The sequence below is a fragment of the Vanellus vanellus genome (genome assembly GCF_965231255.1).
Source record: "Vanellus vanellus genome assembly, chromosome: 1".
In the NCBI taxonomy this organism is placed as follows: Eukaryota; Metazoa; Chordata; class Aves; order Charadriiformes; family Charadriidae; genus Vanellus; species Vanellus vanellus.
The window spans coordinates 222,517,848-222,536,229 of NC_138905.1; the positions used below are offsets into that span (position 1 = coordinate 222,517,848).

At 46.5% G+C, this 18,382-nt stretch overlaps 2 protein-coding genes across 2 annotated transcripts; both read left to right on the forward strand.

Annotated features, from left to right (window-relative positions):
* Nucleotides 1-7,609: 7,609 nt before the first annotated feature.
* On the forward strand, nucleotides 7,610-8,584 carry LOC309680574 (olfactory receptor 51G2-like; the record flags this gene model as incomplete). Its single annotated transcript, XM_082494227.1, has 1 exon — nucleotides 7,610-8,584. One exon carries the CDS (start codon nucleotides 7,610-7,612, stop codon nucleotides 8,582-8,584), a length of 975 nt encoding a protein of 324 aa, XP_082350353.1.
* A 5,451-nt stretch (nucleotides 8,585-14,035) lies between these two features.
* LOC309680593 (olfactory receptor 51E2-like) lies at nucleotides 14,036-14,992 on the forward strand (the record flags this gene model as incomplete). Its single annotated transcript, XM_082494250.1, has 1 exon — nucleotides 14,036-14,992. The coding sequence occupies one exon, from the start codon at nucleotides 14,036-14,038 to the stop codon at nucleotides 14,990-14,992; it is 957 nt and encodes a 318-aa protein (XP_082350376.1).
* Between the last annotated feature and the right edge of the window lie 3,390 nt (nucleotides 14,993-18,382).

Below are 18,382 nucleotides of genomic sequence, written 5' to 3' on the forward strand. Positions count from 1 at the left end.
GCAAGAACAACTTGGTGGGAGCACAGTACGCAAACATCACTGCAGGAAGCTGGGTGCATGTGAGTGAGACTTGAGACGCAAATCAGCAGGAATCATAAAAATTCAAGCATATCAAGGTAAAATTGTCTTACACTACACAATAGGTACGGGGGTGATTCAAGCAAGATCAGTACTGGGCATTTTATAGTGGCTGCTGGGGTACTTTTTCTCATTCAGGCGCGGGTCTGCTGGATAACCCTGAGCAGATACTTTCATAGAATCATAGAACGATAGAACGGTTTGGGTTGGAAGGGACCTTAAAGGTCACCTCATTCCAACGCCCCTGCCCTGGGCAGGGACACCTCCCAGGTTGCTCAGAACCCCATCCAACCTGGCCTTGAACACCTCCAGGGATGGGGCAGCCACAGCTTCTCTGGGCAACCTCTCCCAGTCCCCCACCACCCCTTATCATCTCCAAGCCCTTCCCTTGTCCCAGCAGACCCTATGCAACCCCTCTCTCTGTGCCACACATACAACCAGGCTGCTTGGCACATTGGTCTTGAGAGAACCCTCAAGCATGGCATTCATGCTAGAAATATGTTATCGTTGAGGCACACACAAGATAGGTAATGAGGGGAAATTTTCTCTCTGGCAGTTCCTAGGGGTGATGCTGTGGTTTGCAAACCAGATCATTGCTTCCAGCTGCACAGACACAGGTTTGCTCAACGCAGGTCTTTTACAGCCTCCCAGTGCAAGAGGCTGAACGAGAAATGCTAGAAACTGCCTGATATGCAGAGTAAAACTGTGGCAAAGCATCCCAGGGGAAAGAAACCAAATGCACCAGAGTGCGTGAAAGATGAGCGTGTGCATGCAGCGGGGCTATGACTAGAGCAGGGAAAGAGATACGGTGTCATTTCCGCAGATGCACGAGTCCAAAAAGATTCAAGGTTATACCTTTTCTGGAGAACTATGGAAAAACAGGTCTAGAAGGGGCCTGGAGAGGGTATCTCACCTGTGCCTTTGCCCTGAGACAGGATTGGCTGAGCTGAAACTGTTACTGAGAGATGTTCAGGAAAACTGTCTGTGGTGGTGACTCCATGCCCATGCCAACCTGCTCCCCAGCTTTGCCATCCACCTCTTGCCGAATCTCAGGTTGTCTTCCCACCAGTTCAGCCCATGACACTTTGTCTTAGCCCCACAGCCTGGTTATTTCCATCTCTCTGCAGCATCTCTTTGCTTTGCTGCAGGACACTTTCCTCTCCCTGCTGCCTCCGAGGTTATCATAGAATCATAGAATCATGGAATGGTTTAGGTTGGAAAGGACCTTGAAGATCATCCAGTTCCAACCCCCCCGCCATAGGCAGGGACACCTCCCACTAGACCAGGTTGCGCAAAGCCACGTCCAGCCTGGCCTTGAACACCTCCAGGGATGGGGCCTCAACAACCTCTCTGGGCAACCTGTTCCAGTGCCGCACCACCCTCACAGGGAAAAACTTCTTCCTAACGTTCAATCTGAACCTGACTTCTTCCAGTTTAAAGCCATTCCCCCTCGTCCTATTGCTACATGCCCCAGTAAAAAGCCCTTCCCCACCTCTCCTGTAGGCCCCCTTTAGGGACTGGAAGGCTGCAATAAGATCTCCCCGGAGCCTTCTCTTCTCCAGGCTGAACAGCCCCAACTCTTTCAGCCTCTCCTCATAGGAGAGGTGCTCCAGGCTTCGGATCATCCTCGTGGCTCTCCTCTGGACACACTCCAGCAGGTCCATGTCCTTCTTCAGTTGGGGACTCCCGAGCTGGATGCAGTACTCCAGGTGGGGTCTCACAAGAGTGGAGTAGAGGGGCAGAATCACCTCCTGCTTTTGCTCTGCATTGTGGCATCTCAGCCGCTCTGAACCCATCATAACCAGGTTTGAGCTTTGTTCTCTCTATGGCCAGCTGTGGCACTACTTTCAATTTCCAAAGTAAAGATGTTGTTCTCTGACTAATGCTTATTTGTTCTGAAGACCGTAAGAACTATTCTACTAGATCAAACTAAAGGTCCCTCCATCATGCCATCCTGCCTTGAAGGCTGGCTATTAATGGCCATTTAGGAAGATAATTTACAGTTTATCCTTCCCTTGGCACATGTCCCAGCATCTAGCAATCAATTTAGAGGCTTTCTGAGCAGGAGGCAGCACCTCGGCCGTCATGTTTAATAGAAATCAATGAATCTCTCACCCATGGATTTGTCTAATACCTTTTTGTACCTACATATACTTTGGGCTCGCACAACATCCAGTGGTGATGAGTTTCACAATTTCATTATGAGCTCTTCAAACAAAGTAATTTTTTATTTGTTTTAAATCTTCTGCCTAGTATTTTCAGCGTGTGTTCTTCCCCTCCTAATTCATGTAGTGTGATAAAAGATGAACAATCACCCCATATGTATCTTCTCCTCCCTATTCATTATCTCATAGCCCTTTTCTGTATTGCTTTATTGTCTCTTCTCAAGGCTGAAGAGTCCTTTTCTGATAATCTACGGGAGCTTCCCTGAAGTGGTCAGGCAGTTGGAGTAGATGATCATTGTAGGTTCCTCCCAACTATTCTATTCTATTCTATTCTATTCTATTCTATTCTATTCTATTCTATTCTATTCTATTCTATGCCATGCCATGCCATGCCATGCCATGCCATGCCATGCCTCTGAGAACAGTTCCTCCAGGACATTTGCTAGCTTCAATAGTTCTTCTACCTCTTTTTTTTTTTTTTCCACAACTGACACATCCAGAGATAACAAACCTATACCCAGACCATTCAGATGAGTGTCACAAAGGCACAGGGAGGCACATAAGCCTGGCCATGAGGTTTAACAACGAGGTGGGAGCAGACAGCTGTCTTAAAATTAATGCTTGTAAATTGATTGTTCTTTGGCTCTGGGGCCATCCAGCACCAGGCAGTCCAGGATCATACCAATAAACACTTTAGCCTGTAAAATGAGGTGGCCACATCATGGAGACTCCTGAGCCCCTTCCTGGGAGCTGCTGAAGTGCCGGTTGGCTCAGGTCAGCAGCATCCCAGGGACTGGGATAACCATTTACTGGTGTCCATCATAGGCAGTGCCCCAGCACAGTCTGGTTTCTCACTACAGAAGTATCTCTTAGGTCCAGTGGGTGTATTTACTATAGACATGAGAATGGGCAAACCCATTAGCTCTCCTGCATCTTGGTTTGGCAGCCACAGCAATATAGGTTAATAGCAATTTCCACCTCACGGCTGAGGTGGCAAAGATAAATTTATTTCCCTGAAACATCTAGATACCACAGGCTTCTGGGCCATCTGAGAGGATATCCGCTAATGTGTCTGTGTTTGGCTTTGTGATATTTAGTTTGTTTTTATTGTGCAATATATTATGATTTTAATTAAACATTTTGTGTCTCACTGGTCACAGGGGGGCTAGCTAGAACTTCCTCTCTGTTATGCCGTCGGAGAGATGCTGCAAGCACTCTTCTTGCAAAATTTATTATTATTTGCATTACAGATCCATTCTCACAGTAAAAATTAGGTGTATTTCCAGCATGCTGTAGCGTTGCCAGCCATAAATCACAGGAGCTATAAACACGTCGCCCAATAAACTATGAGGAGAAAATTGTGCCTGCTGGGAGAGCATCATAAATGGAAAAGATCATTTACTTCACACACAGTTTTCACTGGTACGCCTCATGCTGTTTACGCACGGGGAGCTTGGGCTCTGTGCGGCTCCCGGTTGATTGGACGGGGTCAGTCCTTGGGGCGCGTTATAAGCACTGCCCTCCCGACGCCGGGACGCGGATGCGGGTTCTTCCTCTGCATCGCAACGGGGTTGTGCTGCCTGTGCAGGTCGTAAAGCCCCCAGACCCCCACCGCTGCGCTCGGTAAGTACCCTGGGCAATTAGCAGCCTCTCCAGCATTGCACTCCTCATTTACTAGTGCGGTGGCTGTGGTTTATGGGGCTGGACACCCACACGGGTGGGGAGGTGCATATCCAAAGTGCCGTTTGGGAGGTCCACACCACTCCACGGGACCTGGTGGGTTGGGTGTTCAGGGGAAGGTGGGCGGCTGTAATTTCAGACAGCGCTGCCACCACAGTACTTCCAGGGGAGGTCTGGCCGTCACGGTACCACTGACTGTTGTGCTGTGGGCTTTGTACAAGAGTCAAACTGCTCTTCCACCGTCTGGTGGCCCAGCTCAGCTGGTGGGAATGGCATGTTCCTGTCCTTGCCTGTAAAGTCAACAGAAATTCAGCTCTGTGGGTGTTGTGCCCCCAGAGTCCCTTCACTAATCCTCCTCCCTTCGCGGAGCGGCTGAGCCCTCGCTTGGATGCTTGAGTTGGCAGTGATGCAGATGTGAAAATAGCAAAGTCTCCTCTTGGGAAAAAAAGCAGATCTCTTGGTCTCATCCTTCCCAAACCCCTGCTCTTGCCTACGCTGAGAAGAAGCCCTTAAAGCACCAGTACTTTTCTTAAGTGGTTGGTGAAAATCAGAGACAGGCAAGAAATCAGGAGGTGGGTTTTGCGGGCTGGAGAAGGAGGGACAGCACCATGTCCTTCATGAGGCATCTGCATTGGAGCCTGACCCCTTCCCCCGGGTGAGCTGGAATTGCTCCTGGGGAGCAGAAAAGCCTGGGTGCGGAGCAAGCGGACAGTTTTCCCTCTGTGGTAGGATGCCTTTCTAGGCTAGCAGCAAGCGCTGCCCAGGTGCTGCCAGTAATCTTTAAATTGAGATCTTGCACTAACTGGAGGTTTGTTTCCTCATCAGGGCTTGGCCGCGGTGTGAAAGCTGCAATTGCGGTCCCAAGGTAGTCAGCTGGGAGGTGTAACATATATATGTGTGCTATATGTTATACATACACATATACATTTATATAAACATAAATAAGCATGCATGCTTGTTTATGTATTTTATATATTATGGGCATTTTATATATTTTTATATATATTATTTATAGTCACACATATATATAGTTATACACACACACGCACAAAACACAGAGGGGAAAAAAGCAGCTTGGAGTGGGATCCATATCTGTAACGCGTAGGAGCGCATAACAAGCCAGAGTAGCTCAGAGAGGAGCAGCGCTGGTAAAGCCCATTTCTAAATAACTTTGTATAGCGCGGTACGAGTTGCCACTGTCTAACACAGTCAGGTTTGCGTAAAGGTTTTCTTGCAGGAGGAACATCTCTTACAGACCCCAGTGAGTTCTCACCAGTCCTTTCTTTCCCACTGTGCTCTAACAGTCTCTCCTCTTTATCCACTTCTATATTCCTGGAAATCTCCTGAATCTCAACATCTTTGAGAGTTCTGGGTATCTGCAAGATGCTGCTGTAAGGGAGACAGACAGACAGACACACATGCATGCACATACTCGGTTTTTTAAGTTTTTTGGCCCAGCCTCCAGATGAGACTGAAGTGCAGGAATCTGCAGATTCATTCTGACTGCTTGGATGCTGTTGGATTGGCAGAAAGGGACAGCTCTTACCTTTGGGGAGCTCCAAGCGGCTACTGAGGACCAGAGGTACCTCTGGACGGTTTCCTTTTGCCGACGCAGACCACTGTCGGTGCCGTAGGGGAAGCGCCGGCTGCCCTTTGGCAGCTTCATCCACGTCTGTGCTGGCTCCCGCGTTGACAAGGCTCTCCTGAAGAAGGGCTGTGACTTGTCCCTTCAGCAACTGCCACGGCGGGGCTACATGCTGGCCAAGGTGATTCCTGACACTGGCGAGCAACTTTGCAATGAAGATAAAGTGGCCCTGACTGGGGGAAATGAAATGACGTTGGGTCTTCCCCAGTTCCCATCAGTTACGCGTTGCTTTTGCCCTGGAGCAGGAAGATGTTAATCCTTGCTAAGCTCTGGGATTTATTGCCACATTAGGCTCTCAAGCGGGCTGAGAGTCTAATGGAGCAAAATCATATTAGGAACATAATAAATACATCACAGAAGATATGTGCGTTTATGAAAAAATGAACTGTGTTATAGGAAACCCTCTTGCTCATCATTCAGGCACTCTTTGACCTGCTTGTTTTGTATCCCACAGAAGGTATATTTAGACAGAACCCACAAATATTTTTTTTCCTTTAATTAGCTCTTGTTTTGCACATTCACTGCTTTCCCCCATCCACCCAGCCCGTCATTCAGTCACAGAAGGCACAGAGAGGGCTCGGGGACCCTGTCAGCCTCTCCAGCGTCTCTGCCATGGTGCGTTGCCACATGCAGTGTAGGAACCTGGATTGTGCTGAGGTGTCCAAATCATCCAAGAGGACTGAAACCTATTGGTAAGATCACAGGCTCATAGGTTCATTGGATAATTCAGGTTGGAGAGACTTCAGAAGATCTCTAGTCCAATGTCCTGCCCAAAGCAGGCTATGAGTTCAGACGAGGCCACTTGTGGTTTTATTCAGTTGGGTCTTGAAAATTTCCAAGGATGGAGATTGCACAACCTCTCTGGGCAACCTGCTCTGATGCTTGACACTCCTCATGGGGAAACATTTCTTATTATACTCAGTCCAAACCTCTCTTGTTTCAAGTTATACAGGTTGTCTCTCATTCTCCCATCACACACTGCTGTGAAGAGCCTGGCTCAGGCTTCTAGGTAGCCTCCCTTTAGGTAGGGGAAAGCTGCTGTTGGGTCCCTGCAAAGCCCTCTCTTCTCCAGGCTGAACAAGCCTCTTCCCTTGGTCTCTTATCCTGGGGCATTGCTCCAACCCCCATCCAGCTCAGTGGCCTTCTGCTGAACTCTCTAGTGTAGATATTTGCTAGATTTCTGTAAAGGCCTCACTCACCTCACACTCTTGATCCTTGTGTAGAAACCACACCATATCCCCTGTGTTCCTCACCTCTGATTTGGACACAGAGACTTTCCATGGACGCCTCCCCAGTGCTTCTTGTGCTTTGGCTTGCGTTTGCCTGTTATTAATGAAAGTCACGGGCAGCACACAGGTGGGGTTTTGCTCATTTATTTCCCTCCACCTGATAGTAAGGTAGATTATGAAATGAGCAACGACTTGGATGTGAGAACCACTGAAAATCCACCTTACCCTGATGGCCATCTCCTGAGCTGAGAGCAGTAGCGTCTACGTGCCTGATGCTCTCTTATATTTTGCATTTGTTTCGAATGTCGATTTCTTAACTGAGAAGTCAGAGTTAAACTTTCAGTGGTTAAACTGCTCACCGTTGATCTCCAGTTAGCATCAAAAAGAAACCAGCTGCTTAGCAGCTTAGTCTTGGTTAGGGTGAACGTAGAAAAAGCACTTGCTCACTTAGAACATCTCTACCTGTGGAATTTGGGGACAACTGCAAAATAGTAGCACTCACCAGGAAGGTTTTCGCTTTCATTTTAAGAAAAAAATGTTTTTCTTATTTTTTTTCTTTTTTTAAGAAAAAATGTTCATCCTTTTCATTCATTTTATACTTTAATGGATAAACAAGACTGTAGTCATATATGACATTATGGTATTTATAACCGTGTCCTAAACAGCATGGGGGCATTTGCACAGGTTGGTGGGGAGGTGGAGGGAGGTGGCACTTGTCATTACCTGGTTCCATATTCAGAGGAGAGTCCAACTACGTGGAGTTTCTGTTGTTGATTTGTTTTAGGTATAGGTTATGTGAGAGCTGAGCTGGGATGGAGCATGACTCACATACCACCTGGGAATTCAATGGCTCCTTCTATCAGCCTTCAGCTTTCCTCATGATGGGCATCCCGGGCCTGGAAGCCCTTCACCACTGGATCTCCATCCCTTTCTGTGCACTGTATCTTATTGCTCTCTTGGGAAACTGCATGATCTTATTCATCATAAAGAAGACCCAAAGTCTTCACGAACCAATGTACTACTTCCTCTCCATGCTGGCATTCACTGACCTGGGCTTGGTTTTATGTACACTGCCTACTACTCTGGGCATTTTTTGGTTTAATATGCAAAGGATTGGGTTTGATGCTTGCCTTACTCAGATGTACTTCATCCACATACTGTCCTTCATCGAATCTTCTGTGCTCCTGGCAATGGCATTTGACCGCTTCATTGCAATCTCCTGTCCATTGAGACACTCATCCATACTGACCAAGACGACTGTCATGAAAATAGGTCTGGTAATTATATTGAGAGGTATGGTCTCCCTCCTTCCCATACCCTTCTTGCTCAAGAGACTAAGCTATTGCAGGAAGACCGAGCTTTCTCATTCTTTTTGCTTCCATCCTGATATCATGAACCTAGCATGTGCAGATATAAAAGTCAATGTCTTCTACGGTATGATTATTCTTTTATCAACAGTGGGGATGGACTTCATCTTCATTGTGCTGTCCTACATCCTGATCATTAAAACTGTCATCGGCCTTGCAACCAAGGAGGAGTGTCTCAAGGCTTTGAATACATGTGTCTCCCACATCTGTGCTGTTCTAGTGTTCTTCATCCCAATGATCGGACTATCCATGATCCATCGCTTTGGAAAGAACGTTCCACCTCTGGTTAACACTTTGGTGGCCTACACCTACCTTATAATTCCCCCTGCTCTCAACCCCATTATCTACAGCATAAAATCCAGCCACATCCGTGAGGCTTTGTTCAGGGCACTGCGGAGGAAGACTGAATCTGACTGGTAGCTTCCTCCACCAGTTCTGCCAGAAAGCGCTAGTGGACTGGTTTCTTGGTCAGAGCTAGTGGACCGGTTTCTTGATACTCCATCCATGCGGGTCACTGCCAGATGAAAGAACTGCAGATCCACTCAGATGCTGTCCCTCAACCAAGAGCTGTGATCTTCCAAGTTTTATCCTAACACGATGCTTTCGTCCCTGCCAGCAGCCTGCGAACACCCCAAGCAGTAGTGCCAGTGATATATACAGATGGAAGCTCCAATTAGAGGGAGACAATTACAGAAAAATGGGTTGCGTGACTTTCTCTTTTCAAGTCACGCATTGGGGTGGATCAAGGAACCTCTGCACCGCATGTTGTGCAAACTCTAATAGCCAGATAATAGTGTGTAAGCTTCACTCAGACTCCTTTGCATGGGGTCATTGCTCCCTCACTGCCTGTTACAGCATAGCTAACCCCGGCAGCAAGCTCGACAGGACAGGGCTTGGACCAAGAGTTTGGAGTGACTCTGAATATCTCAGTCCTTAGTTGTTCAGATAGAAACACCCCACAAGATGGAGCTCAGCTCCAGAGGCTGAGCACAGACCATTTTCTGAAGATCAGGTCCTGTTAAGTGGGCCCACAGCACTCAGTCCTAAAAAAATGGTTCCGCTTTCGTCCTCATCTGTTTCTAAAGTGCCATACACATCTGCAGTAATGGAAACAGTGCTGCTTTTGCATCTATTTTTGCTGTCATCAAGACTTACCATCTTGCCAAGTCTAATGTTTTGCATTGAATGTAATGCACGTGTGCAATATCTTCAATAAAAGACATCTATTTGTTGTAAAAGGTCAAAAGATTTGATTAAGCCATTTTTATTTTGTTTATATGATGCAGAGATATTAGGTTGATGTTGCTAAAAATCTTCAGAATGTGTTATAGATGAGCATACAATTGTATGACGTAGGTATGCATCAGGATGGTGCTTGGGGTTCTGGTGCGGCTAGCTCGCTTGCTGAAAAAAAAAGGCATTCAAAAATATAATAAGAATGGCTAAACTTTCTGACATGATGGACCACATACGATAATCTTTCAGCTGAGATCTGCCTGGTACTGACGGCACCGCTCAGAGGGATGGGAGGAGGATATCTCCAGGGGCAGTTCACAGATGGGAGATGACAGTGTCTCCCAATGTCTTACTGCTCTGCCGTAGGTCTCAGTCAGGCATGCAGAGAGGTTTCATGATCCTCCTGGCTTGCTTCCTCCCACGGACAGAATAAAATGACCCAAAATCTTTCATGCCTCCAAATTGTGGAACTGTGTTTTCATTGGTTTTAAGCCATATTTTGGTCAGTTTGGACCATGGTGGAGAATAAGAAGAAATGATCAGTGTTGACCTTGGAAGGGTGAAGCAGCAGGAGGTATCGGGACAGGATTACGCAGCAGAACTGGCCAGTTTCTGCCTGCTGCCACTTCACCCTTCAGACTAACCCAGAATTAGTGTCTTTTTCTACACATAACAGTACCTGGAATAGAGAGAAAAGAATCATGAGGGGAGATCTCCATAAAAAAATGGAAAGGCAGAAGGGAAGATTCCCAAGGGGAGGATTCCCACACCACTGTTTGTTTTGTGTTGTGCTAGTTATTCTGCTGAGGATCCCGGTGGGCACAGGGTGAAATACCACTCAGCAGAGCACCCCCAGAACCTCTGCCTGAACGCTGGCACAACAGCGCTTGGGTTGGAGGTCCCGTATGCACTGATATAGCACCCAATGGGAGCACTCTTTGCTCAAAATATCTAAGATCTGTTGCTTGTAGCCAGCTATTATCAGAAGAAAGGTTAACATAAGGGAACAAACACAACTTCCAGCAGGAAAGCATAGAAAAGAGTTTTGCTGGAGAGATGCCGAGCTTGCAGGGTCCTCGCACTGCACTGCTCCCATTCTGAATAGTTCCAGAGTTTCTCCCTGGACGTCTGTGCTTCCTGACTACAGCCATTCCGCAAAACAGCAAAAGCCTGAGGAGCCTCTGCCACAGCAAGCAAACGTTTGGGGAGGACAGCCAGGGAGGAAATGTGTGGGGGAGGTTTATCAGCACAGCTGGAGACCACGGTGGAGTGAGGCTTGCAGTGCATTAGGTGCGTCTCCATCACCCCGTTCAGCAGAGCTTCATCTGCCACCGCGTTTGCTTCCCAACCTGTGTAGCTGGAGGGTAACAAGCAGACACTCGCGATTTGAGAATCTATATAAGGTACTGTCTTTTAGGAACACATGTTCAAAAACCTTTGTGGCTGCCTCTGGGAATGGAAAACTTAATTGTGGTTTAACATCTGTGTGTGAGAAAAAAGAGATAGATGAACCACTTAAAGCTGCTAATTCCTATTCTGTAATGCCCTGAGCTCTCCACTTTGCACGATGAGATCACTTACAGTACTTGCCAATGGGTTTATTCCTTATGAGGCACAGGAAGAGCAGTGTGAGACATATCAGAGGCATTTCTTAGAGGAGAGGAGAGGAGAGGAGAGGAGAGGAGAGGAGAGGAGAGGAGAGGAGAGGAGAGGAGAGGAGAGGAGAGGAGAGGAGAGGAGAGGAGAGGAGAGGAGAGGAGAGGAGAGGAGAGGAGAGGAGAGGAGAGGAGAGGAGAGGAGAGGAGAGGAGAGGAGAGGGAGAAGTGGGACAAGGAACAGGAGAAGGAGTGGGAGAGGAGCAGGAGAATGAGAATGAGAAAGAAGGAGGAGGAGGAGGAGGAGGAGGAGGAGGAGGAGGAGAAGGAGAAGGAGGAGGAGGAGGAGAAGGAGAAGGAGAAGGAGAAGGAGAAGGAGAAGGAGAAGGAGAAGGAGAAGGAGGAAAGGAGGAAGAGGAGAAGGGGAAGGGGAAGAAGACAGAAGGCCATTCCTGTCATCTCCATTTTGTTCCCCCTGCCAGTTCTTCCCATCCCAAGCCCTCTCTGAACCCTGCGCTGCGCATCCCCCCTGCCCTAGGAAAGTGTCCCGTTACCTCATTCATGCGGAGCCAGGCTGCAGTCCCTGCTGTGCTCTGTGGCTTTGTCCGCACTATAATTAAAAGAGGTATAAGGACAGTTCTCTGTCCTGCAAACACCTGGTGCTTCTTGGCCACATCTCCTTCTATCCTTTCCTTCTTCCCTAACTGGGCTGGCTTTACTCCACAGCCCAGTGGACATTATTCCCCGGCTGGTCCTACCCCTCACTCGTGCCTGGGTGCTGCCTGGGGCAGGAGTAGCTGGCAGCGGCCAGGGATGTCCTGGGAGGCGAGGAATGGGTTAACGGAGTGGGTGATGGTGGGATGAGGCTCCAGCCATGTCCTGCTCACTTTAGTACCAGCGTAGCTTGTACGACTCCAAACACAGCGAGTGCCTGCCCAGAACGACTGACTTAGGCAGGATCTGGGCATATTTATAAAATAGCAGCAGAGCGACAAGCAGGTACAGCTTTTCTGTTTACAACAGGTAGGGGGGGAAAAAAAGCAAACCACATTTGACCAAACCATCAAGATTAATTTTAATTTTGGCTATAAAATGCTTTGAATTTGAGTGATGCCTTATGTTTTTAATTTTTCTTTTCTCTTTTCCCTCTGAAGCAATATTTTGGCTTGATGGATACTTTTCTTTCTGGTGAGATGTTATGGAAAATGGCTACATATTCAAAATGGCTCAGAGGGCTTTTAGGGGGTATACATATATTCCCCTCTCACTGCCACATCACAGGAAGGAGCAGCGGAGAGAAGGATTCAGATGGCGAAGACAGCCCCATTGCCTGCTCCACCCTGTGCAGTTGATCTCAGATCAATTTTGGCTCTGCAGGACGAGTCTGGTCAATGTTAATGAGCATTTACTGAGATCGGCTGCTGTGGCTGCTGCTAGTGGTCCTCTGGCTTGGAAGTTTTTACTGTCTGAGAGTGCTTACCTCTTGTTAAATGCAGTTACTGGGGATTGCTGGTGGGAGGATCACCCTAAGAAAATAAATCTGCGTTTACTGGTGTTTTTAAAGACACAGATCCAGTTTTCATATCTGCAGAAAGTAAGCTCCTTACAGTACCTGGTCTTCATCCCACTAGCAATCCGAAATCATTAGTCACTTCTGAAAACGTTGGTGCGTTCATCCATGCCAAAGAACTCAAGATGAACTGAAACATCCAGGGATTATTTACTTTCTGTGTTTGTCTCACAGTCACATTCTCTCAAAAGAAATGGATAGGATGGCAGATATTTTACAATGAGGCTCACACTGTAATTACACCTCAGTGGCTGGCAGGTAAGTGGGCTCAGACACTTGTTGGCAATTACTGAAAGGCTTTGTTCATTCAGCTTGCATCTTAATGTAAGTGGTTTGCTGAAAATTCGATCACTAGAATAGCTTTTAGGCAACTTGACAGTAATAGTCCACCTACGCTGTTTGTAAATTGTGTATAAAAAGCTAGAATATGAGTCTTATTTGTTATAGATTGGAGATGGAAAACCCCCACATCAGGGAAATAAATCATGATTTCTATTTTAGGATAATGGCTTCACCACAGATGTGCATTAAAACCCCCACATTTTCACAACCAAATGTTACTTTTAAAACAGTTGTATTAATAGCCTGCACAGCTTGCCATAAAAAAATTTTGCATCCTTGTTTGACATGCATAGGGCTTGAAAGAAATAATCCATAATCAGAAATCTCAGCAATGTTGCGGATGGCAGTTATGTGCTTGACCTCATGCTGTCCACACAGCGCAGGGGAGATGGTGGGTTTGGTTCAGCGCCGGTACAGCCGGCCACTGACTTGCTGCCTGCTCCGTCGGGGAGGACGGATGAAGTCCCATATCCCCAGGGGGTCAGATACAGACACAGAATAAGGTGAACAACCATCAGAGTTTCTTTCTCTACAGATATTCTGGTATTTCCATAAGCCTTTTCAGGCAGAAAGGATGAAAATCCAATTTCTGTGTGCAAACAAATAAATATGCCTGTCTCAGAGTGCACGTCTGCAGTACTTGGGAGTGGCGGACCATGGGAGGCAGCACAGACAGTTTCACAGAGTGCGTTTCTGACAGAGCAGCACAGCACATATGGAAAAACTCAAGCAGAACTGAAGTTTAACAGGAAGCACTAAAAATCTGTTTTGTTTTGTTTTAATTTTGCCTTTAAAAAAATGAAAACAAGTTCAGCTGTTGGGTTTATAATTTAAAGTGTTGATTTTACAGTGGTCTGCATTTGAAAGGATTCAGGCAATTCCTGTTCAAATTCAAATGCCACCATTTTGTGGCTGTATATGTTGTTGTGTATATCCATGACGAGCTAAAGAAACAAGAGAGGAGCTCTCTGTATCGGTACGGCAACTATAAGATTCCCTTGCATTTCACAGGCACAGCCCCATGGGATTCACAGTCATGGGAAAGGATTTATAAAGCTCCTGTTTCTCTTTCCCTTGCAGCAGAGGATGTGCCATGGCATAGCATGACTGCTCTTTGCCCCACGTGCCATGCCCTCCCCCAACAGCTCTGACCTCAGCCCATCCTCCTTCATCTTGGCCAGCATCCCGGGGCTGGAGGCTGCCCATTTCTGGATGGCCATCCTTCTGTGCTCCATGTACATTGTGGCAGTCACAGGCAACTGTGTGGTGCTGTTCATCGTAAAGACAGAGCCCAGCCTCCATGCTCCCATGTACTTCTTCCTCTGCATGCTGGCTGCCATCGACCTGGCCTTGTCCACATCCACGGTGCCACGCATCCTCTCCTTCTACTGGTTCAACACCAGGGAGATCAGCTTCGGTGCCTGCCTTGTCCAGATGTTCCTCATCCACACTCTCTCAGCCATTGAGTCCACTGTCCTCCTGGCCATGGCTGTGGACCGGTATGTAGCCATCTGCCACCCACTGAGACATGCTGCTATCCTCACCAATGCTGCAACGGTGAAAATAGGGCTGGTAGCCATGGCCAGGGGAGTCCTCTTCTTCCTGCCTTTGCCTTTGCTCCTCCTGCCCCTTCCCTTCTGCAACTCCCGGCTGCTGTCACATGCCTTCTGCCTGCACCAGGATGTGATGAACCTGGCCTGCGCCAACACCACCCCCAGTGTGGTGTATGGCCTCACCGCCATCCTGCTGGTCATGGGGCTGGATGCCATCCTCATCTGCCTCTCCTACATCCTGATCCTCAAGGCTGTCTTGCGGCTGGCATCATGGAAGGAGAGGCTTAAGGTGTTCAGCACCTGCGTTGCCCATATCTGCGTAGTCCTGGCCTTCTACGTGCCCCTGATTGGGCTGTCTGTGGTGCACAGGTTTGGGAAGGGCCTGGCTCCACTGGTCCATATCATCATGGGGAACATCTACATCCTGGTGCCTTCTGTGCTCAACCCCATCATCTATGGGGTGAGGACCAAACAGATACAAAGGAGGATCCTGAATTTAATTCACATATACAACAACAGAACTGTCCAGTGACCTGAGCTGGGCTGTTGTCTCCAGTATCCTCACACCAGCTCATCTTGTTTTACACTTAGAGTCTTTGGTGTAGGACTGTCGTCTGCGTGGCACCTAGCACATGGTAGGAGACTCTGAGGTGCTATCACAAGGCAAAAAGCAAATAGCAATTATTAACTTCTTCCAATAGTGTTTATCCTCACCAAACTCGGAGTGAATCTACTACAATGATCCAAATCCAACCCTGATCCAGCAGGTAGCACAGTCGAAAGGAAAAGTGGCTCAGCAAACAAATAGAAATGCCTTGACATTGCAGTGTGTTCCCATCTCACCTGTAACAATGGCAGAGCTGAGTGAATGCTACAGTGGTTTTTCAAACAGTTTAATTAATTAATGGTTTCCACTTGTGGCACATTTTCTTTCCAGAAACATTTTAGCAAAAGTTTTGTCAGAAACCTTCGCTGTAGCAACAATCTCTAAGTAAAGTAATTACAGCAAGTGAGATTATAGATGCAGAAATGCACTTCACAAGACGCCCTCCACCTCTGTGGCCTTGTTCTGACCTATTGGGTCTTCAGTCAAGACAGCTCAGCCTCCTTGTAGCGTATGCTCTGGAAAAAGTTCAGACCCAGAGTTAGTGGTAGCAATTGTAACAATAATTTCAATTAATGATTATACTCAATAATATTCCTGAGAATATTATATATTGGAATTCCTGAGAAGTTATGAATTACGTTCAACATCTTCAGCTTTCAAGCTTTTTTTATAATTCCTAGGTATTCCCCATGAAACAGAGTACCTGACAGGCTTTCCTCTCTTTATTCTCGTTACTATTCTACCAGTGAGACACTGCTCAAAACTCTTTTAGTATGTTGGAAGACAACAAACCTTAGGGCCAATGAAGAAGTTCTGAAAGCAAAGTGCCTTTATTTTCACAACATCACAGAATCACAGAATAGTTGAGGTTGGAGGTACCTCTGAAGGTCATCTTGTCCAACCCTCCAGCTCCAGCGGGGCCACCTAGAGCCAGTTGCCCAGGACTGTGGCTAAACAGCTTTTGAATATCTCTAAGGATGGAGACACCACTTCATATTTTGGAAAAAGGTTAAAGATCCCAGGAAAGGATGTTGTATAGTAGGATTTTACAAAGAAACATACAGGTTTGAAGAGTGTCCGCTTCTAGGTTTTTTTCCTAATGTTTTTTCTCTTTTCAAAAACTAATCTGTTTCTTTAAAAATAGTAAGAAACAAGCAATCTCTTCTTTTTACTCTCAGTTTAAACTCTTACCTTGTTGTTGGTTATCATGAATTGTGGTCTTCATCCTTGAGGTGGCTGCATTGCCATGCACAGGGATGTGTTTCCTATTCCCACTGCAACAGTCCCTGGGATTCCTCCAGTGAGAGGTGCCAGGGGTATGAGATCTCTAATTTGAACACGCTGCCTTTCAGTACACAAGGGAGTAACAGAAGGTAAATTACTAGTGCACAAAACCTTGCACATCAGGAGCCTTCATAGATGACTAGAGCAGCACCAAGTACTATTAAGAAATCTGATCTACACTCCATCAGAAGGCCCAGGTGCTCTTGAACACTGATGTCTCCATCAGTAGATTATTATCACAGAATCACGGGGTAATTCAGGTTGGAAGTGACCTCAGTACATCCCCCATCCAACCTCCTGCTCAAAGCAGGGGCAGCTCCAGGGTCAGACAAGGTTGCTCAGGGCTTTATCCAGTTGGATGTTGAAAGCTTCCAAGGATGGATGTTGCACAACCTCTCTGGGTCACTATTACAGTGCTTGATTGTCCTTACTGTGAAAAAGCTTCTCTTTATATCCAATTTGAACCTCTCTTATTTCAACTTATGCTTGTTTTCTCTCGTCCTCCTGCATGCCACATTGTGAGGAGCTTGGCTCCATCTTCTTGATAAGGGTAGAGGAAGGCTGCTCTTCTGCTGTTGGGTCTTCCTGAAATCTTTTCTTTTCCTGGCTGAACAAGACCATTTTCCTAAGCCTCTCCTCATGGAGCATTGCCCCAACCCCAGCCACCCTGGGAGCCATCAGCTGAACTCACTCCACTTTGTTGATGCTTTTTTTGCACTGGGGCCCAAAACCAGACACAGGGTCTCGATGTGGTTTACCAAGTGTGATCAGACTGTGGAATAATCCTCTGGGGGCATGGCAGATCACTCTCTGGAAAGGTCAGCCCATAGCCCAAACCAACAAATATCAGGAGGAACTGCTAGAGATGGAGGAAAGAGAAAAACAAAAATTATAGAGCATGTGAATCGGCACTGATTCATACCATGCAAGTGGAAGCATGCTTGATGGTCTAAGATTTGCAGGGAGAAGATTCATTTAGTGTTAGGCCAGTTTGCTCAGGGTTTTATCCAGTTGGGTCCTAAAAACCTTCAAGGATGGAGGCAGCAGAACCCCTATGGGCAACCTTCCTCTGCTTGGTGGTGCTCCTGTTGCCTCCGTACACACCGGGGTAATATAATCAAGTTTAGCTGTGAGAAAGAAATAAATTATTTGAGAAAAACAGGGAAACATATGGAAAGCAGACAATGAACAATGAGTTCCATCAGAGAGGACAGAAGATAGGTCTAAGAGCTGCATTCAGGGGCTCTCACACATTGTCCATACCATCTAGTTGTGTTAAAAGAGGTATCTTACCAAAGACACCTGCTGTCTTGCACAAGGGCCTTCAAACGGCACCCATATTTGGTGAAGTTTGGTGCAGTTTCTTCCAATTGCCAGTTAACATTGAGAGTAAAATGGGTGTCCTTTTTGTAGTCTATATAGCTTCAGTCTCCATGAAACACATCTTGTTATAACCTTTTCTGCTAAACTGAAGCACATTTTATTTCAAAATATATACTTTCATTTAAGTGAGTTACAAATAGTCACCATATGGGACTTAAAAGCAATTTTGCCCCCTGTCATTTTTGTCATATTCTGTTTTATTAGAGTTTAGAAGGGTAAAAATTTTCATAAAAATGAAAACAATCTGTACCTGCCTAATGTGATTTGGGAAGTGTGAATGAATTTTTCAGAAGTGTGCTGTGGATCTAAACCCTTTTCAGATGGCATTGAGAAACAGCTCCTGCTCTTTCTCCATATGTTCCTTTTTTTTTTTTTCCTTTTGTGCTGAGACAAAAATTAATAAAGAAAAATGAATGAATCATACTGAAAAATGCTGTATTATATTTCTTAGCTATCTATTTATCAGAAAGGCAGTTAATAGAGCTTCAGAGCAGGGAGGCATGATGAATTTCTCCTGGGTACGAATGAAAACTGCATAGGATTCTCGCTTTCCATCTTGTTTTCCAAACTTTAGTTACAGAGTGTTGCTTTGCTGGGGAAGAGAGGGAACATGCCTTCTTCCTCAGTGTGTGTCTGTGCTGATGACTA